Source organism: Schistocerca nitens, chromosome 12, assembly GCF_023898315.1.
Source record: "Schistocerca nitens isolate TAMUIC-IGC-003100 chromosome 12, iqSchNite1.1, whole genome shotgun sequence".
Taxonomy (NCBI): Eukaryota; Metazoa; Arthropoda; class Insecta; order Orthoptera; family Acrididae; genus Schistocerca; species Schistocerca nitens.
In genome coordinates, this window is record NC_064625.1 from 9,631,654 (window position 1) to 9,658,104 (window position 26,451).

A 26,451-nucleotide genomic window follows, 5' to 3' on the forward strand; every position below is an offset into this window, starting at 1 on the left:
ATATTATGGAAATGGAAGAGGATGTAGATGAAGATGAAATGGGAGATACGATATTGCGTGAAGAGTTCGACATAGCACTGAAAGACCTGAGTCGAAACAAGGCCCTCGGAGTAGACAACATTCCATTAGAACTACTGACAGCCTTGAGAGAGCCAGTCATGACAAAACTCTACCATCTGGTGAGCAAGATGTATGAGACAGGCGAAATACCCTCAGACTTCAAGAAGAATATAATAATTCCAATCCCAAAGAATGCAGGTGTTGACAGATGTGAAAATTACCGAACTATCAGTTTAATAAGTCACAGCTGCAAAATACTAACGCGAATTCTTTACAGACGAGTGGAAAAACCGATAGAAGCCGACCTCGGGGAAGATCAGTTTGGATTCCGTAGAAATGTTGGAACACGTGAGGCAATACTGACCCTACGACTTATCTTAGAAGAAAGATTAAGGAAAGGCAAACCTACGTTTCTAGCATTTGTAGACTTAGAAAGCTTTTGACAATGATGTCTGGAATACTCTCTTTCAAATTCTGAAGGTGGCAGGGGTAAAATACAGGGAGCGAAAGGCTATTTACAATTTGTACAGAAACCAGATGGCAGTTATAAGAGTCGAGGGGCATGAAAGGGAAGCAGTGGTTGGGAAGGGAGTAAGACAGGGTTGTAGCCTCTCCCCGATGTTATTCAATCTGTATATTGAGCAAGCAGTAAAGGAAACAAAAGAAAAATTCGGAGTCGGTATTAAAATCCATGGAGAAGAAATAAAAACTTTGAGGTTCGCTGATGACATTGTAATTCTGTCAGAGACAGCAAAGGACTTGGAAGAGCAGTTGAACGGAATGGACAGTGTCTTGATAGGAGGATATAAGATGAACATCAACAAAAGCAAAACGAGGATAATGGAATGTAGTCAAATTAAATCGGGTGATGCTGAGGGGATTAGATTAGGAAATGAGACACTTAAAGTAGTAAAGGAGTTTTGCTATTTAGGGAGCAAAATAACTGATGATGGTCGAAGTAGAGAGGATATAAAATGTAGACTGGCAATGGCAAGGAAATCGTTTCTGAAGAAGAGAAATTTGTTAACATCGAGTATAGATTTAAGTGTCAGGAAGTCGTTTCTGAAAGTATTTGTATGGAGTGTAGCCATGTATGGAAGTGAAACATGGACGATAACCAGTTTGGACAAGAAGAGAATAGAAGCTTTCGAAATGTGGTGCTACAGAAGAATGCTGAAGATAAGGTGGGTAGATCACGTAACTAATGAGGAGGTATTGAATAGGATTGGGGAGAAGAGAAGTTTGTGGCACAACTTGACTAGAAGAAGGGATCGGTTGGTAGGACATGTTTTGAGGCATCAAGGGATCACAAATTTAGCATTGGAGGGCAGCGTGGAGGGTAAAAATCGTAGAGGGAGACCAAGAGATGAATACACTAAGCAGATTCAGAAGGATGTAGGTTGCAGTAGGTACTGGGAGATGAAGAAGCTTGCACAGGATAGAGTAGCATGGAGAGCTGCATCAAACCAGTCTCAGGACTGAAGACCACAACAACAACAATAAACATGGTGGTAACAAATTTACACTATCCAATCAAAAGTATGTGGATACCTCTTACTGGACATTGGCATGTGGCCTGTCCATCCTTCACCTATATGACGCCTTGAACTCTGCTCGGAGCAGTTTCAGTGAGGTATCTGAATGTCTGTAGGCGAACAGCAGCCCATTCCTCCTGAAGATCCGAAACCAGATAAGGTAGTGATTTTGGACACTGGAGTCTGGAGCAAAGTCGGCAGTCTAACTCCTCCCAGAAGTGTTCCATTGGGTTCAGGTCTGGACTCTGGGCAGGCCAGCCCATTCTAGGTATCTTACTGTTCACAAAACAATACGTCACATATGCACTGTGATACTGATACAAACGATGATCGTCTCCAAACAGTTCCTGTACTGTACGCCATACACAATGCTCTGCAATGTGTTCATATCTTTCCGCATTGCTTAAAGACAGTAAGGGAACCATATGCTAAGCACAAAAAAGTCCCGCAGACGATAACATCGCCTCTGTACTTCACTGTTGGCCCTACCTTCTCCACACCCTATTAAGCTCAACCAGTCGTTTGCAGCCATCTACTGCCCAGTGGCTCCGCTGTTTACCTCACTTGACGCATCAGCTGACATTGGCTTCTGGGCAGCTGCTCACCCACTGCGCCCCGTTCTTTTTAATTCTCTACACAGAGTTTCGTGCTGGCCACACCGCTGACGCCAGTTTGCATGCCTCTCCTGACATCTGGTGACCGGTCCCACGTTACACAGTAGTCTCCGCATACTCTTGCTGGGACAGTGTATCTTTCTCTTTATTTCAATAAGAGTTTCCAGTTATTCACAGGCTCCCTCATTTCTCTCAGTGAAATGATCGAGTGTGTATTGGTAATAACTTTCGACAGTGTTGGGAGGATACACACTGACATTTAAAATTTTTGCTTCGGCTCCAGTCCAGAGTATCTCACACGTAAAAGGCAAGCAGTATAAAATATGTAGTTGTTTCTATACATTGTCGTTCTAATGTGTTACTGTCAGTACTTGTAAGGCTGCAATGGCAACCATGTGAATGCATGTAAATGCACCACAGAGTATAAATATCTACGGAGTGAGCATTCGGATGTGCAGAACGGCAATTCGGTCCGCAACGTTTCCTGCAGCTCAAGTCACGTGATTTTGGGACGGCGCTTAGCGTATTTTGAGTGTTACTACTTCGCTGCTGCGGGTAAATCACCTTCAGAAGTACTTGAAACTTTGTATTCCCGTTTTACAGCCGTCTTAACAGTTTGATACCAGAAAATAAAGCTGGCACGAATAGGAGAAGAGCAATGGTATTGTGGTTTTTCACCACAGTATCATAGTTCAAACTCCAGTTTATTTACGTTTTTCGGTAACGGGATAAGAAGTGACAGGCAACAATACTTTCTTATGTTTTCTATTGCACTTATTCGTATTTTCAAATTAATTACGTTATGTGTGACTGTAGACGGCGCTAAAGTGTGACGAAAAAACAACGCATTTGGAACTATGAAACTGTTGCAGTAAATACGGTAAGCGATTGCTTGTCCATTATTATTTTCAGTTTTTCTTTGTTTATCCTTCTGCTTTTTATACGCAAATAAAATATCTATAACATTTCTCTGCCTTTACTTGAGAAAAGTAAATCCATTGAGGTTTATCAGGGCGCTACTTCCTGCCGCGCCCAGTCTTATCAGTAGGTATTTCCGCTACAGAGGCAGCTGCACGATCATTCCATTCGAGGCAGCCGCACAGTACAGACAGCCATGCCGTTCCGGAGGAGAAGATATGCAAGAAGAAGCAGATTACCTGTCTACAAGAATGTTGATACATTCAATTTGACTCCTAAGAATACTGCTCTCCAACAGTTATTAGGAGGTCCGATTGTTTTTGTAGGTTGCAAGATTAATTTCTCTTGTACAACTACAGAAGTTTTTTCTGGTAACTCTTGGTTGATTGTTGCAATAATTAGAGGAGGTGATTCAGCTCTTGGAGGATTGGAGAGTCAGTGCTCGAATTTTGGAGTGACAAAAGGAACGGCAGCTTTTCTATTGTATTCGCACATGTTGTCGAATGTATTCTAATTAATTACGTTACAGTGAACTGTACAGGAAACTGTCTCATGCAGAGATCTTTAGATACACACAAGGATCCGAGAACACGCATAAATTTGAGGAAATTAATCAGGCTGTCGCGTATGAAGTTTATCTGCATATAAACAAAGCACCAATACGTATACACTGACTGTCAGTTTACGCACACACACAAATGTATCTAGCATTTGTATAAGCACGGCCATAAAATCGCAGAAATTACCTTTATAACACCGTGTCTCGATATTTTTCGACACATAAAGAGCGTCATACCAATATGACATTTATAGTTCTATATTTGTTGTACATAGCTATGAAAAGTAACTAGTCATCCTGTCAAATAATTGTCTTTACATCCACAGCAGCGACAATACTGCATCATAGCTGTTACTAAAACTCGAACGTGCAGAAACGTATATACACTAAAGAGCCAAAGAAACTGGTACACCCGCATAGCCGGCCGGAGTGGCTCTGGGCGCTACAGTCTGGAGCCGAGCGACCGCTACGGTCGCAGGTTCGAATCCTGCCTCGGGCATGGATGTGTGTGATGTCCTTAGGTTAGTTAGGTTTAATTAGTTCTAAGTTCTAGACGACTGATGACCTCAGCAGTTGAGTCGCATAGTGCTCAGAGCCATTTGAACACCCGCATAGTATCGTGCAGTGCCCCCGTGAGCACCCAGAAGTGCCGCAAAATGACATGGCATAGACTCAGTTAATGTATGAAGCAGTGCTGGAGGTAACTGACGCCATGAATCCTGCAGGGCTGTCCATAAATCCTTAACAATACGACGGGGTGCGGATCTCTTCTGAAATGCATGTGCAAGGCATCGCGGATGTGCTGAATAATGTTCTCGTCTGTGGCAGTTTGTGGTAACTGCTGAGGTCATCGTTCCCTAAGCCAACACACTGCTTAATCTAACTTAAATTAACTTACGCTATGGACAACACACATACCTATGCCCACGTTTGAGGAGTTTAGTGGCCAGCAGAAGTGTTTTAAGTCAGAAGAGTGTCCCTGGAGCCGCTCTGTAGCTATTCTGGACGTGTGGGGTGTCCCATTGTCCTGCTGGTATTGCCCAAGTCCGTCGGAATGCACAGTGGACACGAATGGATGCAGGTAATCAGACAGGATGCTTACGTACGTGTCACCTGCCAGAGTCGTATCTAGCCGTGTCAGGGGTCCCATATCACTCCAACTGCACACGCCCCACACCATTACAGAGCCTCCACCAATCTGACCGGTCCCCTGGTGACATAGAGGGTCCGTAGATTCATGAGGTTGTGTGCATACTGGTACACGTCAATCTGGTCGATACAATTCGAAACGAGACTCATCCGACCAGGCAACATGTTCCCAGTCATCAACAGACCAATGTCGGTGTCGACGGGCCCAGGCGAGGCGCAATGCTTTGTGTCCTATAGTTATCAAGGGGACATGAGTGTGTCTTCGGCTCCGAAGGCCCATATGGATGATGTTTCGTCGAATGGTCCGCACGCTGACACTTGTTGATGGCCCAGCATTGAAATCCGCAGCAGTTTGCGGAAGGGTTGCCCTTTTGTCACGTTGAACGATTCTCTTCAGTCGTCGTCGGTGCCGTTCTTGTAGGATCTTTTTTGCGGCCGCAGCGATGTCGGAGATTTGATGTTTTCTTGATTCCTGGTATTCAGGGTACACTCGTAAAATGGTCGTACGGGAAAAACCCCACTTCATCGCCACCTCGGAAATGCCGTGTCCCATCGCCGGGGCGCGACTACAACACCGCGTTCGAACTCACTCAAATCTTGATAACCTGCCATTGTAGCAGCAGTGACCGCTCTAACAACTGCACCAGACACTTCTTATGAAACGTCCCCTTAGAAAAACAAATGAATTACTGTGGTGATAAACCTCTTACGTTATTTGAATTTCGAACAGATGAGCAAAACTGAACGTACTCAAGACATTTCTCTCTTTACTTATTCTGATCAACAGTAAACTGAAACACAATAATTTGTTTTTTAGCGCAACGCAACCTGACTTTCAAAAATCCCTACAAAAGAATGGCCCTAACTAACAATTACCTATAACTTTCATGAATCACTTACCTGACAAAAATCTTCGTTACTCGAACTACTGCAATACAGCGAGCGCCACTACTGCCAGCTAAATAAAAGATTCAAACTACTTGAGGCACTAACTACTGATAGGCATAGTCAGCAAATGAAAGATTTTGATAGAGAACAAACAATGTATTTACCTTAATAATGTTCCAAAGTCATCATATATATATATATATATATATATATATATATATATATATATATATATATATATATATATATATATAATCAGTTCATGATATCCAATATTAAAAATTTACTCTTTCTGATGGACACACTTCCAGATCGTCCGCTCTCAAAATTCTGAAATCTCTCTCTCCCCACATCCATCACTGCTGGCGGCTCGCCTCCAACTGCGCAACGCTGCGCGCTGTTAACATCCAGATGCCCAGCACTACAATGGCGTATAATTCAACAATACCAACCAGCCAGAGACTGCACACAGCACAGTCAGTGATTTTCATACAGCGCGCTACGTGGCGTTACCAACATAAAAACCTAGACAGCCTACTTACAGTTATGTAGGCGATGGCGACCGCTGCGCCGTATTCTGCCTGTTTACGTATCTCTGTATTTGAATACGCATGCCTATACCAGTTTCTTTGGCGCTTCAGTGTAAAACAAGGCGAGTACGTGTAATATTCGAGTTTCTTTATTACTCCAAGTTGTAGACAATAGGGAAGCAGTGTCGCTCCAAAATCACGTGACTAGCCCGGTTTGGTAGAACATGCGCACTAAACTATGCTCACTCTACAGTTGTAAGTACCCCCCGAGGTGCACTGCAGTCGCCACTTGTGGAGTTGCGTGCCTCTGACGAGACGGCGGCCCTGTTGTGTTGCCGGCAGGAAGGCGAAGCTGCTGTGCCGGCGGGTGTGCAGCTACCTGCCGCGGAGCTCCGCCGCCGTCTGGTGAGTCCCGACAGGAGCCACAGCCGTCTGCGTCACGGGGCGCCTCGGCCATCGGCAGCAGTGGCACGCGGGCATTCCTCAGTAATGCTGCACCAGAATGAGGCAGGAAGGCGTCGAGTTCCGTGAAACTGGGCAACTCTGTGGCTGATGAGTACAACACCGCAAGTTCCGTCACTAGATTTCGGAAGAACTTCGCTCGGTGCAAGAGGGTTGGAAATAAACGAACACGTGTCTCGGCTTATCCGTAAATACTTGACCGTTTTTGAGAAAACGACAATGAAAGTTTCCTCCGTAATTTGTGCGTCTTTCACTACGCCATAATTTCAACTGCAGCAGCGGCACAGCAGGTAGCACGGTGTCCGTGACAGGGTGTGGCTTCAAGACGACACTGCACCACACCACGTCGGAGTCAATGTCCGCGAGCTCGTGAATGGCGCGTACCCTCGTCGTCCCGTGACCAGCGCGACTCCTCAATATAGTTCCCAGGGACTTTTTCCTCTGGGGTTACGTCGAGACGTCGGTGTATGAGACCCACGTACAACCAAATGGAGACCTGGTCACTAGGGTCGGAACGACAGACGCCAGGGGTCTGAGAGAGTGCGGCAGAACTTCACGAGCCGTTGCCGTGCGTGCACTGAGACTGGCGGGCGTCACTTTGAACAGTTGAAACTTCCTGGTAGATTAAAACTGTGTGCCGGGCCGAGACTCGAACTCGGGACCTAAAGCTGTGAGGACGGCCTGTGAGTCGTGCTCGGGTAGCTCAGTTGCTAGAGCACTTGCCCGCGAAAGGCAAAGGTCCCGTGTTCGAGTCTCGGTCCGGCACACAGTTTTAATCTGCCAGGAAGTTTGATATCAGCGCCCACTCCGCCGCAGAGTGAAAATCTCATTCTGGAAACATCCCCGAGGCTATGGCTAAGCCATGTCTCCGCAATATCCTTTCTTTCAGGAGTGCTAGTTCTGCAAGGTTCGCAGGAGAGCTTCTGTAAAGTTTGGAAGGTAGGAGACCAGGTACTGGCAGAAGGAAAGCTGTGAGGATGGGATTTGAGTCGTGCTTGGGTGGCTCGGTTGGTAGAGGACTTGCCCGCGAAAGGTAAAGGTCCCGAGTTCGAGTCTCGGTCGGGCACACAGTTTTAATCTGCCAGGAAGTTTCATATCAGCGCACACTCCGCTGGAGAGTGAAAATCTCATTCTGGACTTTGAACAGTTACCACGAGCTACATTGCTGTTATGCGGTGTTCGGTGTGCATGTCCGTAACACAGTTAATATGCATTTCGGACCACTCGTTCCCTTTCTCAGTATAATCGGTTCTGGACCTATCATCACCTGCTTCAGTTTGATCCAAAAGGTTTGAGACAACCTGTATTTAGAAACAAAATTATAGTGTGAAATAAAACTCTGTCCTTTTTTACTAAACCTATCAAATATTTCCCTAATTTGATATGTTTCTGCAGTTATGTATACGGTCACAAAGCTCCCCATAACATCGACAGATACAAATTTTTTTTGCTTTCCAGTGGGTGAATAAAATTTGTGTAAAATTTAATTCTTATGCTGAATGACCTGCAAGTATAACTTAACGTAAACTTACTTTCGGTTTGTTAGCATTACAAAGTTATCAGCATTACCAGAAAGTCCCATGATATCTACGTACAGTTTTTCCATCTGAAAATAAAATGAGTTTATGACCAGATCAAACACAATGCGTGTATGATTAACTTCTAATGGTTGGGATTCACAGTCATATAATATTTCTTAAAAGACATCGTAGTCGCCGTTGACTGTATAAAGTATTTATTGCAATTTCGGCCTTATGGCCATTTTCAAGTAACACTGCAAAGTTACATTCTGTCAGAATATAAAACTGTCTGACATGAGCACATGTCGTCGTCAAAATGCAGCCTTTTGACTGTGAGAGTGCCACAAGATCTGCTGAGTACGACACTTATTACATCGTAATATGTTGTTAAATATATACTCATCAGATCTTGTGGCACTCTCACAGTCAAAAGGCTGCATTTTGACGACGACATTTACTCATGTCAGACAGTTTTATATTCTGACAGAATGTAACTTTGCAGTGTTACTTGAAAATGGCCATAAGGCCGAAATTGCAATAAATACTTTATACAGTCAACTGCGACTACGATGTCTTTTAACAAACAATGCGTGTACTTGTAGCTTCCGTCACTAACATAAGCACTACAGAGGAACACACTGCAACAGAGCTTCTAAGAATAAAAAGCTGGTGCTTGCTGTTGCCACAAAGTACCGGGTAGTTATAATTAGACTTTCCCTGTTTAACACCTTAGTTACAACACAGAAACTAATTACCGTACGAGGTCCAAAGTTGGTAGCGTCAATGTTAAGGGCGTGGGGAAGTGAAATAATGCAGAATCAATTCAACTGAAACAGTTTTAATACGCGGCTACTGTACGTCATGCCATTGCATACCGGTACGATTACTGCTACAAAAGGGGGTCAATATGGCGCCCATCACAAGAGTTTGAAAGCGCAGGACTTCATTCTGCACTGCAGAACGAAGCAGGTCCGTAGGTATACTGCCTACCTCTCTCGATATGCTGCGCCTGAGATCAGCACATATGTGGATGTTCCCCTGGTAAACACAGCCCTTCGGGGAAGCCCCACAACCAGAAATCACTGCGAGTGAGATCAGGTGATCGATCAGGCCAAGCATTTGGAAACGATCGACTGATAATTCGATCCTTTCCAAATGTGTTTCGGAGAAGCAGGTGAACTGCACGAGCGATGTGCGGTGGGGCCGCATGTCGCATGAAAACTGTGGAGTTTAATGCGTCTCTCTGCTGTAGGGCGGGTATAATATGCTGACGAAGCATGTCGCAGTAATGCTGACCAGTGACAGTGCACGTCTTCGGTCCTCGAGCGCCAACTTCACGAGCGTGCACTGGGACTGCCGGTCGTCACTTTGAACAGTTACCACGAGCTACACTGTTGTTATGCGGTGTTCGGTGTGCATGTCCGTAACACAGTAAATATGCATTTCCGACCACTGGTTCTCAGTACAAACGGTTCTGGATCCACTATCACCTAGTTCAGTTTGATCTAAACTTTGTCCATTTTTATTAAACCAATCGTATATGTCGCTAGTTTCCTATGTTTCTGCAGTTATGTGTACTGTCACAAAGTTGCTCATAAAATCGACAGATACAATTTTTTTTCGCTCTCCACTGGATGAATAAAATATGTGAAAAATTTAACTCCTACACTGAATGTTCTGCACGTATAACTTGTTTATATCAACTTACATTCGGTTACTTAGCACTACAAAGGTATCGGCACAAGCAGAAAGTCTCCATAGCACTTTCTCCATCTGAAAACAAAATGACTTTACTACCAGCTCAAACACAATGCGCGTACTTGGAGCTTCCGTCACTAACAGCAGCGCTACAGACGAGCACACTGCAGCAGGACTGCGTGCTGAATGTTCGCCCAGATTACGGTACTTAACAACCGAAAGCTGGTGTGCGCTGTTGTTACAAAGTTGTCACCTTACGAGGAGAACGGGGCAGGCGCCAACACCTCATTTGCCAGAAACCTGGCTCAGTGGCAGAGAGAGAGAGAGAGAGAGAGAGAGAGAGAGAGAGGGCTCATAACTGGCCAACACGCGTACTGACTTATCCACGGATGCTCGACCGTTTCTGGGTCGAACTTTCTGAGGTCCTTTATACTCCTTTTAGCGAGTAACTGGCACAGCCGGGTCCACGGCACACAGTGGCTAGCGTCACCGCTTCACACTTTTGCACCCTGTGTTCGAAACCCAATCAAAAAAGAATGGGGCAATGACGAACGTAGCTGTGAAGCCACACCATACGGCGACACGTTCACTATACAGCGGAAGTTCACGTCCTGTGACTGGAGGTGAAGATCCCCACACTCGGCAATTGTGTGTGTTCACCCGTCAGAGACAAATGAGCTTCCTGTGTCCATAGGGTGGTTCAAGGCCAGCCCTCGTCAGTCTAAATCCTTACGAGAAAGTGGAGAGCGAAGTCAACATGTGGTCGTGCGCCCGTGGCGTAAGCTGATGCACGATGCGGATCTTGTACGGGTATCATGCGAGGCACGTTCCTCACGGTGGACCACGGGATGTTCAACTGTCGTGACGCACCACACGCACTGCCTGGCGATCGGGAACTGCGCGCAGCGTCGCCTGCCTGCGATTCCGTCAGCCAGCCGTGATGCAACCGGTCGCCGGCCTCTTCCCGGAGCGACGCCCAGTTCTCCAGTTCTTCTTCACCGTGCTCCGCACAGCAGGTGGAGAAACAGGATCCTTCCGTAATGATTTCAGCCGGCGACATTCTCGAACTGCAGCTGCAGCTTTACTGTTGTTGCGATAACAGGGCTTCACCAATAATGCCCTGCTCCTTTTGAGCTAGCTCATGTTGACACGTCAACGAGTGACCTGCGACTGGTCAGGTGTGTGAGACTAGGGCTGATCCCGGCACCTGCTGGCCGCAGTTGGAACTGGACGGTGGTGCTGTGACGCACGGAAATCATGCGCCCCATACTCCGGACATTAATGCTGCCAAGTTTGCTATTCGTACGGTAATTAGTTTCCGTGCTATAACATGTTAAGTAGAGAAAGTTTAATTGTAACCACCCGGTATTACTTTACGAGGAGGACAGGGCAAATGACATCACGTGATTTCACAGAAACTTGGCTCAATGAGAGGGAGAGGGAGAGATAGAGGGCTGATAATTAGCCAACACGCGTGTCGACTTATCCACAGATGCTCGACCGTTTCTGGGGAAACGACGGTCAACGTCCTCGAGGTCCTTTTAGCGACTAACTGGTGCCGCCGGGGCCGGAGCCGCGGTACAGTGGCTAGCGTCGCCGCTTCACACTTCTGCACACTGTGTTCGAAGCTCAATTATTATTTTTACTTTATTTTTTTTTCGTTGTCCATAGAATATTATTACACGAATGTTTTCCAATGTATGTTGAAATAACTTTACCCCTCGAGAATGAGATTTTCACTCTGCAGCGGAGTGTGCGCTGATATGAAACTTCCTGGCAGATTAAAACTGTGTGCCAGACCGAGACACGGGACCTTCGCCTTTCGCGGGCAAGTGCTCTATCATCTGAGCTACCCTAGCACGACTCAAGTCCCGTCCTCATATCTTTAATTCCGCCAGTACCTCGTCTCCTATCTTCCAGGCTTCACAGAAGGCTTCCTGCGAAGCCTACAGAACTAACAAGTGAAGTTTGGAAGGTAGGAGACGAGGTACTGGCAGAACTAAAGCTGTGAGGACGGGGCGTGAGTCGTGCTTGGGAAACTCAGATGGTAGAGCACTTGCCCGCGAAAGGCAAAGCTGCCGAGATCGAGTCTCTGTCCGGCACACAATTTTAATCTGCCAGGAAGTTTCAACTTTATCCCTGTTCCTCTACTATTTGTCTCTCTGGTGAATTAATTCCTCTACTATTTGTCTGTCTGGCGTATGAATTAAAAGAAGTAAATGAATGAGAAAAATGTTTGAAATCGTTTTCGATGAAATTCCTGTAGTTTATCTTGATTCATTATAAACTGCAAGTGCCGGTTTTCTAAAAAGTAATCCGTTGTGCTCCTGAGTGATATTTATACGAAGAAATGTCAAAGTGCTAAACGCGCCTTTGTGCGATGTTCACGGTGCTCGGAATTTCTATGTTTCTAACGTGTCTATAATCAGTACAACCCAAGGGAATCCACCATATCTTCAAGAACAAATATAAGAATGAAATGTAATAACTGATAAAAGAATCATAGAAGAATATGAGATTTTAAGAAGATTGTAACTCTTGAAAAATACCGTACACACACACACACACACACACACACACACACACACACACACACACACACACACACACACACACACGTGTCTGACATATTAAATATGTAACGCTCATTGTGACGTTTAGTTATAATTTTACAATTAATATAACGCCTTTGTATCCCTAATTTGATAAGAGACATAGATGTTGTAATCCTCTTCGGACATGGATAGGTAAGCGAAAAATAAAATAAAATAAAAACAGTGATTGAGTTTCGAACACAGGGTGCAAAAGTGTGAAGCGGCGACGCTAGCCACTACACCGTGGCCCCGGCTGTGCCAGTTAGTCGCTGCAAGGCGTATAAAGGACCTCAAAACGTTCTACCGTCGTTTTCCCAGAAACGGTCGAGCATCTGTGGATAAGTCAGTACGCGTGTTGGCTAGATATGAGCCCCCCCCCCCCCCCCCCCTCTGAGCCAGGTTTCTGGGAAATCAGGTGTTGGCACGTGGCCTGTTCTCCACGTAAGATGACAACTTTGTGACAACAGCGCGCACCAGCTTTTTGTGCTTAAGTATCGTAATTTAGGTAAACATTCAGCACGCAGCCCTGCTGCAGTGTGCTCTGCTGTTAGTGACGGAAGCTGCAAGTACGCGCATTGTGTCTGAGCTGGTAGTAAAGTCATTTTGTTTTCAGATGGAGAAAGTGCTATGGAGACTTTCTGCTTGTGCCGATACCTTTGTAGTGCTAAGTAACCGAATGTAAGTTGATATAAGCAAGTTATACGTGTAGACCATTCAGTGAAGGAGTTAAATTTTACACATATTTTATTCACCCACTGGAGAGCGAAAAAAAAATTGTATCTGTCGATTTTATGAGCAACTTTGTGACAGTACACATAACTGCAGAAACATAGGAAATTAGGAAAATATATGATTGGTTTAGTAAAAAAGGACAAAGTTTAGATCAAACTGATGTAGGTGATAGTGGATCCAGAACCGACTACGCTGAGAAAGGGAACTACTCGTCGGAAATGCATATTTACTGTGTTACGGACGTGCACACCGAACACGGCGTAACAACAGTGTAGCTCGTGGTAATTGTTGAAAGCGACGACGGCTCGTGAAGTTCTGCCGCCTACCCTCAAAGATCCCTGGCGTTCTGTTGCACCGGTGGACAGGCAGTTTTGACCCTAGCGAGCAGGTGTGCGTTTGGTTCTACGTGGGTTTCGTACACCGACGTCTTGATGTAACCCCAGGCGTACTATATGGAGGAGTCGCGCTGGCCCCGGGACAAGTCCTGCCCTTCCAATCCCACGGCGAGGGTACGCGCCATTCACGAGCTCGACTCCGAAGTGGCCTGGTGCGCTGTCGTGTTGAAGCCACGCGCTGTCACGGAGAACAGTGGGTACAGCCTGCGTGCGCCATTGCAGTACATCCGTCACCTTCACCTTCAACATTGACTGCGAGCGACGTTGTTATACGGAGTCCACTGTGTACGTCCACTACATAATAAACGTGCGTTTCCGACCGCTCGCTCCCCATCTCAATATGATCTGCTGGGGACCCACCATCAGTTTCACCCAGTAGGTTTGAGACGCAGTGTAGAACCTACCGTCCCTCAGAATATTGTATACAATGTGGCATTACTTTCTTTTTTTCTCTCATACCACTGAACGTTTTTAGGAAAATGTCTACTGGTTTGAACTAATTACCTTGCGTAGAGGACATTGGATTAATTGTATGTGCTGCAACCTGATTTTTTTTCTTATACTATTCCTCTGAACACGTTCAAAATGGTTCAAATGGCGCTGAGCAATATGGGGCTTAACATCTGGGGTCATCAGTGCCCTAGACATAGAACTACTTAAACTAACTTAAGAACATCACACACATCCATGCCCGAGGCAGCATTCGAACCTGCGTTCGTAGCAGCAGCGCGGTTCCGGACTGAAGCGCCTAGAACCGCTCGGCCATAGCGGCCGGCCTTCTGAAAAGGAGTGTACATGAATGTGTAAAAGTTTTGTTTCATTACCTTGCTTGGCGCAATTTACTTTTCTTCAATTTTATTTCGGTGAGGATAGGCCTATAATTATTTGGATTTTTAGACCATTAAAAACCATAAATCCCACGAAATTGGCAAATTTTGTGACGAATGTTTTTCTGTGTATGGATAAAAAGAAGCTCATAAAGCTGGGCAAATTTGTAACGATGTCGTCGGCCCAGCCTTAGTGACAGGTGAGTCCGCCTGCATAGCCAAGTGCTGACGTGTTTGCTTACCTCGCAGCGGGCCCAGGTTCCGTTTCCCGGCCGGGCTGGAGATTTTTCTCCGCTCGTGGAGTGCGTTTTGTCTTGTCCTCACCATCGTTTCTTCGTCACCGACACTCGAGGCGCCCAATGTGGCGTCACTTGCAATAACCCGGCGGCCGAACTTCCCCAGATGGGGCTTCCCGGCCAACAATGACACAGGATCATTTCATTTTAGGTGAATTTAACTGTACTTTCCCTGTCTTAGGCCAACGGCCCTGCCGCAGTTGTAACACGGGTTCCCGTCAGATCACCGAAGTTTAAGCGCTGTCGGCTGGGTTGGCACTCGGATGGGTGACCATCCGGTCCGCCGAGCGCTGTCGGCAAGCGGGATGCGCTCAGCCCTCGTGAGGCAAACTGAGCAGCTACTCGATTGAGAAGTGTGGGCTCCGGTCTCGTAAACTGACATGCGGCCGGCAGACATGTCCCTCCATTACCGCATCCAGTGACGCCTCTGGGCACAGGATATAACGGCGGTCGGTCGGTACCGTTGCGGCTTCACGGCCTGTTCGGGTGGAGTTTATTTCCGCGTCTCGACTCCATGTCACAATCTTGTACCGAGCTGTGGTGGGGTGGGGGGATACCGTTGTGACAATACTGCATATTCCGAGTACGTCACTGCACATAAAACTTTATTTCTATCAAAATTAAATGATATAGATTACAAAATTCCATATATGTGAAAACTACATAAATATCGCAGTACATATTCGTACGAGGTTATGTTACAAAAAGCGCTAAACGTATCACAGAGTTGCCCAGTTTCGCGGTCTGGCTGCAGCAGTTGCCCTGGCGCCTTAGGGCAAGAGCCCCTCACTTTATTTTTACGACTAGTAAATTATTTTAGTTTACTTTTCTCGTCTTTTTCTAGAAACACTACATCAATAAAATGTCGTAATAATCACCAACCAAACTTTGTTTTTCGCTTAATATTTCGGCTGTAAACCAGTCATCTTCAGAGCGAACCGTAAACACTGAACATAAAGCTCTTTTTATTATTTAAGTTACTTTCATGCGCACCCGTTCCTTCTCCCCCCCCCCCCTCCAAATAGTATGGCTGGAAAGGAGGGGGGGGGGGGGGAAGAGTTGGCAGCGGTGATGTATTCTAGAATAGTATCCTACGCGAGCAACACGTAAAGCACACTTTGGATTTCAGAAGAGTTGCTCGATTGTGAATGCACTGACAAGTTCAGTCACCCAATTCTCCAAGGATTAAATAACAACACAGCAGCTGTTGGTATTTTCTGTGACCTATCTAAGGAACGTGTCTGTGTGAATGACATTAGTCTCCTATATAAATTGAGATTTTGTGGAACTGTTGGTTAGCTAAGGAATGGCTAATGTCACATATAACCAAAAGAATGCAGAGTGTTGTACTTAAAAGTTCAAGCGTTGTAGGCAGGAGAGGTTCTTCTGATTGTGAAGAGATCACTTACGGGGATCCGCAAGGCTCATTGTAAGGTCCACTCTAGTTTCTCATGTGTAAACAATTTTCCATCTAATATAAAACAAACAGAATTAGCTCTTTATGGGGTTTACACTAGTATTGCAACCAAGGAAAACATACATAAATACAGCAGCAGGAGAAATGGTAAATGATGTTTTTAAGAGAACTACCGACTGGTTTCCTGCAAATTGTCTCACTTTTAATTTCAAAGAGGCACAACATATTCAGTTGTAGAGGTACTACACCAGTGATGAGTAAAACACGATGACGAAATAATAATTAATGTGTAAACTTCAAAAAAGGTATATCCATACTGATGAGAAAATAACTCATAGACACACATTTGGAAACTCCTGAAACAACTTACGACAGTTCAGCTACATTTGCACCTAGAATCATTGCAAATCTTGGGGGCGAGAAATGGTTAGGTTGAGATATTTTGTGTGTTTTCAAACAATGTCATAGGGAATAATAATCTGGGGTAGCTCATTTTTAAGAAAGAAATTCTTCATTTGTCGAAAATAACATGTGGTGCCACCCCAATATCATGTTGTGGACGTCTGTTTATGGAGTTTGGTATTTTGACTGCTGCTTCAGAGTGTATTTATTACCTCATGAAGATTGTTGTAAATAATCCACTGCAGTCCAAAAGGAACAATCATATACACAATTATATCATGTTACACAGGTATAGTAGTGGTACCTGTAACTGGGTAAGTAAAGTGCATAATGGCTACTCATCATTTTTTAAGTAAGAATTAAAAAATTATGAGACTCGGAGACATTACTCGATGCAACAAGTACTCGTTAACTACATAATACAGTGAACAGCCGCCCTCACGCCTTGGACACGGATGTCGCTGCAACAGCTCACAGGTAACCAAATATGTGTGGCCCTTGCCGTATAACCACTAAACTCCATACATATTATAAAAATGTATGTATGTATGTATGTATGTATGTTCCACGTCTCCTCCTAAGCCATTGGACTGATTTCAACTAAACTAAACTGTCAGGCAACATTCGCTGGGGAGCTGAGATCCACCCACCTATCACGGTCTCAGGAGATATGACAATAAAACAATGAGAGGTGTGAAAAACTGCCGCATCATGCATGACGTTTAAATTTATTACTTCTTTGCTACTGATTCTAGTGGAAACATATTTCGCAGACAGTATGTGCATATGCCTCTGAATGTACTTACATAAATATATAATTGTACGACGCATAGTTCAAAAGATATGACGTCATAAACACTGAGAAGCCTGACAAAATGCCGCATCATGCATAAACTTTTAATACATTTATTCTTTACTACTCAGACACTCCTACATTCGAGTTAGATAGGGAATTCCCTGACACCTGGCAGCACTTTTCACAGCTTTCAGTTGCTAAGCGCAAACGGCTGTAGGAGGAAACAGTAGCCGTCTATAGAGGTATGAAGAGGCGTTGCCACAGAGACGTTTTTACATAATCGCGTTGCAGGACGCGAAGCACCTACGTCTGCGGTGCAGAACCTGTCTGGGATCGTGTTTCTTAATTTGTATACTGTACTTATACATTTGTACATTATGCATGTTTCTTTGGACGACTGTTTCACAGTTTGAAAGGAGTTTACGCAGATGTATGTAAACGAAAATGTTTCGGGTTTAGACTGCAAAGACAGTTGATTTTTTTCTTTTCGTTTTTAATAGGAAACTGGGAAAATGAAAACCTGGGAATGCTGGATTTGTCAGCTAGTATAAACAAGGAAGTCTCTGCTAATTTGGAAAAATTTCACATTAGAATTTGACCACGATACAACCTCACAGTGACAACCTCTTCCGCGCTCTCTGCGTTTCAATGTTCACAATATCTTACTAAGTCACTGCTAGCTGAGGGGTAAAACTTGAACAGCCATGTTACTAACACGCTTAAAATACACTCCTGGAAATGGAAAAAAGAACACATTGACACCGGTGTGTCAGACCCACCATACTTGCTCCGGACACTGCGAGAGGGCTGTACAAGCAATGATCACACGCACGGCACAGCGGACACACCAGGAACCGCGGTGTTGGCCGTCGAATGGCGCTAGCTGCGCAGCATTTGTGCACCGCCGCCGTCAGTGTCAGCCAGTTTGCCGTGGCATACGGAGCTCCATCGCAGTCTTTAACACTGGTAGCATGCCGCGACAGCGTGGACGTGAACCGTATGTGCAGTTGACGGACTTTGAGCGAGGGCGTATAGTGGGCATGCGGGAGGCCGGGTGGACGTACCGCCGAATTGCTCAACACGTGGGGCGTGAGGTCTCCACAGTACATCGATGTTGTCGCCAGTGGTCGGCGGAAGGTGCACGTGCCCGTCGACCTGGGACCGGACCGCAGCGACGCACGGATGCACGCCAAGACCGTAGGATCCTACGCAGTGCCGTAGGGGACCGCACCGCCACTTCCCAGCAAATTAGGGACACTGTTGCTCCTGGGGTATCGGCGAGGACCATTCGCAACCGTCTCCATGAAGCTGGGCTACGGTCCCGCACACCGTTAGGCCGTCTTCCGCTCACGCCCCAACAACGTGCAGCCCGCCTCCAGTGGTGTCGCGACAGGCGTGGATGGAGGGACGAATGGAGACGTGTCGTCTTCAGCGATGAGAGTCGCTTCTGCCTTGGTGCCAATGATGGTCGTATGCGTGTTTGGCGCCGTGCAGGTGAGCGCCACAATCAGGACTGCATACGACCGAGGCACACAGGGCCAACACCCGGCATCATGGTGTGGGGAGCGATCTCCTACACTGGCCGTACACCACTGGTGATCGTCGAGGGGACACTGAATAGTGCACGGTACATCCAAACCGTCATCGAACCCATCGTTCTACCATTCCTAGACCGGCAAGGGAACTTGCTGTTCCAACAGGACAATGCACGTCCGCATGTATCCCGTGCCACCCAACGTGCTCTAGAAGGTGTAAGTCAACTACCCTGGCCAGCAAGATCTCCGGATCTGTCCCCCATTGAGCATGTTTGGGACTGGATGAAGCGTCGTCTCACGCGGTCTGCACGTCCAGCACGAACGCTGGTCCAACTGAGGCGCCACGTGGAAATGGCATGGCAAGCCGTTCCACAGGACTACATCCAGCATCTCTACGATCGTCTCCATGGGAGAATAGCAGCCTGCATTGCTGCGAAAGGTGGATATACACTGTACTAGTGCCGACATTGCGCATGCTCTGTTGCCTGTGTCTATGTGCCTGTGGTTCTGTCAGTGTGATCATGTGATGTATCTGACCCCAGGAATGTGTCAATAAAGTTTCCCCTTCCTGGGACAATGAATTCACGGTGTTCTTATTTCAATTTCCAGGAGTGTATAAGGGGCGTTAAAAATGTTTCCGTTCGAAGGCTGCTCAGTCCAGAATCGGTATACCAATCAGGCAAAATTGCCGCGAGCTTTTGCGCAACCGAGATTGATTTTTTAGAAAACATAGTTGTGTGGAGATAACAGCGGTTGGTTTACTTATAATCAACTGTTCAAAATGACAGTCACAATCGCATTATTTACTTTGCCGCAAACCGGTTTCAACCCGTGATGGGGTCATCTTCAGGGCAATTTACACCATTTGGTCGCTCGCTGTGCACGGTTATACTGTATAGTTACCAACAGTGCACAGGCGGGGTGACGACTCCAGCGAGCGAGCGACCAAATGGTGTAAATTGCCCTGAAGATGACCCCGATCACGGGTTGAAACCGGTTGGCGGCAAAGTAAATAATGCGATTTTGAATAATTGACCCAGGTTGATGATACCGACTTGCTAAAACACCGTGTCTCGGTGCACGAACAAGTACGTAACTGAAACTTCCTGGCAGATTAAAACTGTGTGCCCGACCGAGACTCGAACTCGGGACCTTTGCCTTTCGCGGGCAAGTGCTCTACCAACTGAGCTACCGAAGCACGACTCACGCCCGGTCTCACAGCTTCACTTCTGCCAGTATCTCGTCTCCTACCTTCCAAACTTTACAGAAGCTGCACATCTTCGCCCGACGGGAGTCGTCGACTCTTCGAGGCCTTCTTTGAGGGCAGCACTGTACGGCGGGTGCTCCAGTGTCGTCCGTGATGGACGAGGACGGCCTCCCAGGTCGACCGGCGTCTCGTGTCGAACCGAGAACAGCACTAACTTGGCGCACCATTGCAAAACGGCGGTTTTCGACAGATATGCTGACTCGTACACCTCCTTTCGCCGATATACATCTACCGGTGTTTGTCTTTCGGCAGCCGAGAAAGAATAACAGCACGCATTTGGTAATAACGACGCCACAGTTCAGATTTCCGCATTTATCGTACGCAAGTCGGAAGAACACGAATGCAACACTAATCGCTTGTGTGGGCCGCCCGGTTAGCCGTGTGGTCTAACGGCCGGCGGATAAGTGTCGAGGTCCGGTGCGACGGCCAGCCTGTGGATGGTTTTCAAGGCGGTTTTCCATCTGCCTCGGCGATTGCGGGCTGGTTCCCCTTATTCCGCCTCAGTTACACTGTGTCGGCGATCGCTGCGCAAACACTGTCTCCACGTACGCGTACACCGTAATTACTGTACCACGCTAACACTGGGGTTACACTCGTCTGGAACGAGACGTTCCCTGGAGGGGGGCAGGGATGGTGTTCACTGGGTGCCGAACCGCACAGTAACTCTGGGTTCGGTGTGGGGCGTAGTCTGTTGTGGGGTTGTGAACCACTGAGGGCTACGGCAGGGACGAAGCCTCTCCGTCGTTTCTAGGTTCCTAGTTCTATACAATACAATCCCTTGCCTTCATGTCGGTGCTTATATACCTGCAGCGGAGTGGCACTACTTTGGATATACGCTGCTTCAACGCTCTCAAACGGAAACTTTTTCATCGCCCCTCATACCTTTCATTACGTAACTAATATCGGCGGCAAGATTTCATACCCCGAGACAACCATACACGACATCAAACTAATAACAACAAAAAATTCTTGCTCAAGTGAGTGCTTAAAATTGTGCTCATAAAGCACTCTTCCTGGCCATCCTGTTATCACTTGGAACAATGTATCCTACACACTGTGCTGTCTTACAAACATATTTATTCACAAAAATATGAATAAAATGATAATTAAATGGACACCCTAGCTTCAAACAGGCCTTGATATACTTCATTGGGGACATGTTGGAAATGTGTGCCCCGACCGGGGCTCGAACCCGGGGTCTCCTGCTTACATGGCAGACCCTCTATCCATCTTTTTTTTTTTCCTGAGCCTTCGAGGGCACAGAGGATAGTGCGCCTGCAGGGACTTATCCCTTGCACGCTCCCCGTGAGACCCACATTAACATGTCCACACCACTACATTCGTAGTGCGCCTAATAGATGAATAAATATATTTGTACAGAAGCCACGGTGATGAACTCCTTTGCAATGTACGATTCCTTAAAAAAAAAAGGGCGATGTACCATTCACTGACGACACCCACAGCGACAAATTCCTCGATCGAACTCACTCCAGCCCACGACTGCGTCCGTACTATAAAACTGCAACCAGGGGCGCCACTAGCGAATTCGGTTTTCACCTAGCGCTGCCGAAGCTAGTGGCCGCGCGGTTTGAGGCGCCGTGTTACGGACTGCGCGGCCCCTCCCGCCGGAGGTTCGAGTCCTCCCTCGGGCATGGGTGTGTGTGTTGTACATAGCCTGATTAAGTAGTGTGTAAGTCGAGGGACCGATGACCTTAACAGTTTGGTCCCTCAGTAATTCAGCCGGCCGGTGTAGCCGAGCGGTTCTAGGCGCTACAGTCTGGATCCGCGCGACCGCTAGGCGCAGGTTCGGCTCCTGCCTCGGGCTTGGATGTGTGTGATGTCCTTAGGTTAGTTAGGTTTAAGTAGTTCTAAGTTCTAGGGGACTAATGACCTCAGCAGTTAAGTCCCATAGTGCTCAGAGCCATTTTGAACCTTAGTAATTCACACACATTTGCATATTTCTGAACCTAGCGATGTGCAAACCAGACCGAGGGCCGAGAAGGGGAGGCTGCACTCACATACGAGGTGTGTGAGGAAAGCAACGAGACTGGCAGCAGCGTGAGCGATCTGGCAACGCTGTGCTGTTCTGCTCGCCTAGACCGCTGTGTCCGTCCCTACCGGATTCTCAGTCCGGGTTTCAGCTCCGTACAACCATCACGAGATTTTTAGGAGCGCCACCAGTGAAGTTGTGTTTTTGTTGTGTGGTACGTAAACGGAACAGCGGCATTCAGAGCACCGTTATACTGTTCGGTGTTAAACTCGGGGAATCCGCGAGTGTGACCTCTGAGAGCTGAAATAGGTCTCCGGGAAACATTCAGTGTCGAGAGCGCAAGCTTTTCGCGGGGACAAATCAGTTTTTGAAGGCCGCGACCAAGTTGAAGATGAACCTCGGTCACGGAGGCCAACTTCAAAAACCGACGAACATGTCGAATGTGCCCATGCTCTTGTGAGATCAGATGGAAGTTTAACAAAATTTGGAAATTTGTGGTACGTACTATGGGACCAAAGTGCTGAGGTCATCAGACCCTGAGCTTACACACTACTCAATCTAACTTTAACTTACATACCCACGTCCGAAGGACGACTCGAACCTCTGATGGCGGGAGCCACGAGAACCGTACACGGTGCCCCAGACCGCACGGCCAACTTTAACAATTACACAATTTCACCGTAAATCAAATTTTGACGGAACTTTTGCACATGCGAAAGGTTGTGTCAAATTGGTGCCGAAAAATCTCACAACTGAGCGGTTCAAATGGCTCTGAGCACTATGGGACTCAACTGCTGTGGTCATCAGTCCCCTAGAACTTAGAACTACTTAAACCTAACTAACCTAAGGACATCACACACATCCATGCCCGAGGCAGGATTCGAACCTGCGGCCGTAGCAGTCGCACGGTTCCGGACTGCGCGCCTAGAACCGCGAGACCACCGCGGCCGGAAAACTGAGCGGAAAGACAATCGAAGAAACGTGTGCATTCATCTTCTTGACAGGATTTCCGATGACCACGAATGGTACCGTACGGTCTTGTGGTCACAGGTGATGAACCCTGGACCTTTGAGTACAATACTGAGACGAAGCGGGAAAGTGAGGAGTGGCACACTGAGACATCTCCTGGGCCAAAAAACGGTCGAATGAGCAAATCAGAGATCAAATAATGGTGCTTTTTTTGCAGTAGGGACATCGTGCATAAAGAAATTGTTCTTCCTGGGCAAACCAAGTGTTGAAAGGCTGAGGAAAAGAGTGAGTCGGTGGGACGGGAAATTGCAGACAAGTGGATGCTGCATGGCACACGTGACGCTGCCACTTCCATTACGGAAGTTTTGACCTCAAAAGGCATTCCTGTTCTTCCACAATACCCTTTTTCAGCTGATGAGAGCTCGTGACTTTTTCCCTTTCCTCGGAACTTAAAAGAGTCTTAAAAGGACGTCGTTTTGGAACTCTGGAGAACATTCAAAAGAACGTGACCGACACGTTAAGGCTCTACCGGCTAAAAGCCTTTCAGCGCTGCTACCAAGACTGGCAACGGAGACTCCGCCGCCGTACAGCTGCCGAATGCAACATTATTGTTTGAAAAATAAAATTTCATTACTTTTTTCCACACACCTCGTACATGTGGCAAGGTTTATGTCGAGAAGCACGCTACGCCGAATTCTGGGGCAGACGCCTCGTCCGTCTTCCCAACAGCACAGCTGCCACTGCCGGCAGTCAGCCTCAGACCAGAGTCCCCTCGCGGCCGCTCCGGCCTTCCTCCTCGACATCGCCGCACAGAGAAGGCAGTTGAGCGCGCGATGCCGAAGAGTGCGGACAACGGAACGCGCGCGTCCGAGCCAGCCGGCTCGGTCGCGCCGGGGCCGGCCGCTGGCCGGTCGGTGGGGCCTGCCCCGCCGGCCGTCCCGGCGGCCGCTCCCCACAGAACGGATACAACGGCGACGACCCCTGCAACGACAACGGATTCTGACAGGCAAGATAATGAGGACAGGACCACGACGAGCGATATGCGAATGCAGAGCGGAGGACACCGTACGTCAAACCCCTGTGACGAGAGAAGTCAGCTAACACAGAACGATCGGCAACAACGGGAACTAAGACGTGAAATACAGCGCATGATTCTGCAAAGTCAGGAAGTATACGACAACCGGACTAGTACGGTTCCCACTTCACAGCCTGAAGAACAAGTAGGCGACGTGGAACAATTTTCTCCACCGGAAGACGACGACGAAATGGAGGGAGTCTCCTCTGAAGAAGTTTGGACCATGCAGCCCACCGACGGAGAGGGCGATTTTACACTAGTTCGCCAAAGAAAACGACTCAACGCTTCTCCTAAGCAGAACAACTCTCGGAAGCAACAACGTCCAGAAGAACTGAAAACTTCCAACCGTTATGCGGCTATTGCGACGGAAGATACTACGGATGCTCCAGAGCGTTTGGACCAGACGCGTGGCGTCAATCTCGAAGCAGGTAAAGAGGGGACAGATGGCTCTGGCCGTAACTTACTACGCAAAGTCCCGCCCGTTACTATTTACCATACCAAGAACTACATGGAACTCAACAAGGCGCTGAAAGCGAATATTGACGGCAGTCTTAAGGCCATCTACCAACGAGACAGCATCAAATATCATTTTGACTCCTACGAAGATCAACGGCGAGCCATCAATTTCTTTGTGTCGAATGACATCCACTTTTTTACACATCAGGCCGCAGAGGACAAGGACCTCAAAGTGGTTGTCAAACGTCTACCTGCCGAAGTTACGGAAGAAGAACTGAAAGACGCACTGATAGAGAAGGGTTTTCCTGTCATCAACGTCCACCAGTTTAAAAATCGAGACGACAACACGAAGGAATTACGACCTCAAGATGCTTACTGTGTCACGTTGCCAGCCCAAAAGGAAAACTACAAGATTTACGACATCAAATACCTTCTATATACTAAAGTCGTTATTGAAACCTACAACAGACAGGAAGGACCTGTTCAATGTCGCCACTGCCAGCGATTCGAACATACGGCTAATTATTGCAGCTTGCCTGCTCGCTGTGGAGGGCAACACCGATCTTCAGCCTGTACTCATCCCCGAGGGGCTCCGCCTAAATGTGCTAACTGTGAAAAGGACCATCCTGCCACATGGCGTGGCTGCCAGAAGTACCAGGAACTTCTCAGGAAATACAGACAACGGTCTTCCCCGCAGCCCTCTCAACGGAGGACTCGTGTAATACGAAACTCCAACCTGACGCCACACCCTCCGCCCCATCGTCAGCAACCGCCACAAGAACAGCCGGCGGCGACACGGCAGCCAGTAACACAGCCTCCTCCTGAAGCACTTCCACCTCGACAGCACCACCAGCATTATTCATACGCCCACGCAGCATCACCACGCCGACCGGAACCGGAAACCTACGTCTCACCAGCTCATTTGATGGAATCCATAGCTCCAGCGCTCTCTGATGTCGCGAAACTTCTCACCGCCGTGCAGCAACAACTAGTGGGGATACTTTCTTTAATCGAGAGTGTATTGACGGCCTTTGGAACACCTTAAGATGGATCGCCCTGGGACCACGAGAAACCTGAAAATCTGTATATGGAACGCCAACGGAATGAAACACAAGAAAACAGAATTCACTGAATTTTTACAACGTCACAAAATCGACATCGCACTTGTATCGGAGACGCACCTTCGTCCAACAACTGAGCTCAGATTTCGTAACATGTACGTCTATAGAACGGACAGACAAGGCCAACGAGGTGGAGGGACCGCAGTTCTGCTTAAAAGGGAACTGCGGCACCATCATGAAACACTACCACACCTCCAACATCTGGAGGCAACAGCAGTAACGGTTCGATCGGCGACAGGCAACATCACTTTCATTGCGGCGTACAACAGCCCCGGTAAAAACCTGGTGCCAGACGACCTAAGGAGTATCTTCACCAATTTTGACAAAATATTCCTCGGAGGTGACCTCAACAGCAAGCACGTCGCTTGGAATTCCCGGCGTACGAACCCTCGTGGACGAACTTTGATTGCCATGGAAGAAGAACTGGGCATCACAGTCCATGGCCCACGAGAGCCGACACGGATTCCTTACGTCGATCGGCAAGAAGCAGACGTCCTAGATATTGCTATCATCAAAAATATTGAGACGAACCTCCAGCTCCGCACCGTCGACGATCTTTCGTCTGACCACCGACCTGTTATCAGCATAGTGGAACACGCAACGGCCAACCTTCCGCCCCCAACCTCACAAACTCTGAACTGGGGTC

At 47.3% G+C, this 26,451-nt stretch overlaps 1 protein-coding gene across 1 annotated transcript in view; it reads left to right on the forward strand.

The window, feature by feature from the left end:
• The window catches only part of LOC126215311 (uncharacterized), a 259,120-nt gene that overhangs the window by 11,475 nt on the left and 221,194 nt on the right, over positions 1-26,451 (forward strand). Inside the window, exon 4 of the mRNA XM_049941992.1 lies at positions 6,596-6,658. Within this exon, the coding sequence (XP_049797949.1) occupies positions 6,596-6,658 (63 nt within the window). The remainder of the gene's footprint in view (positions 1-6,595; positions 6,659-26,451) is intronic.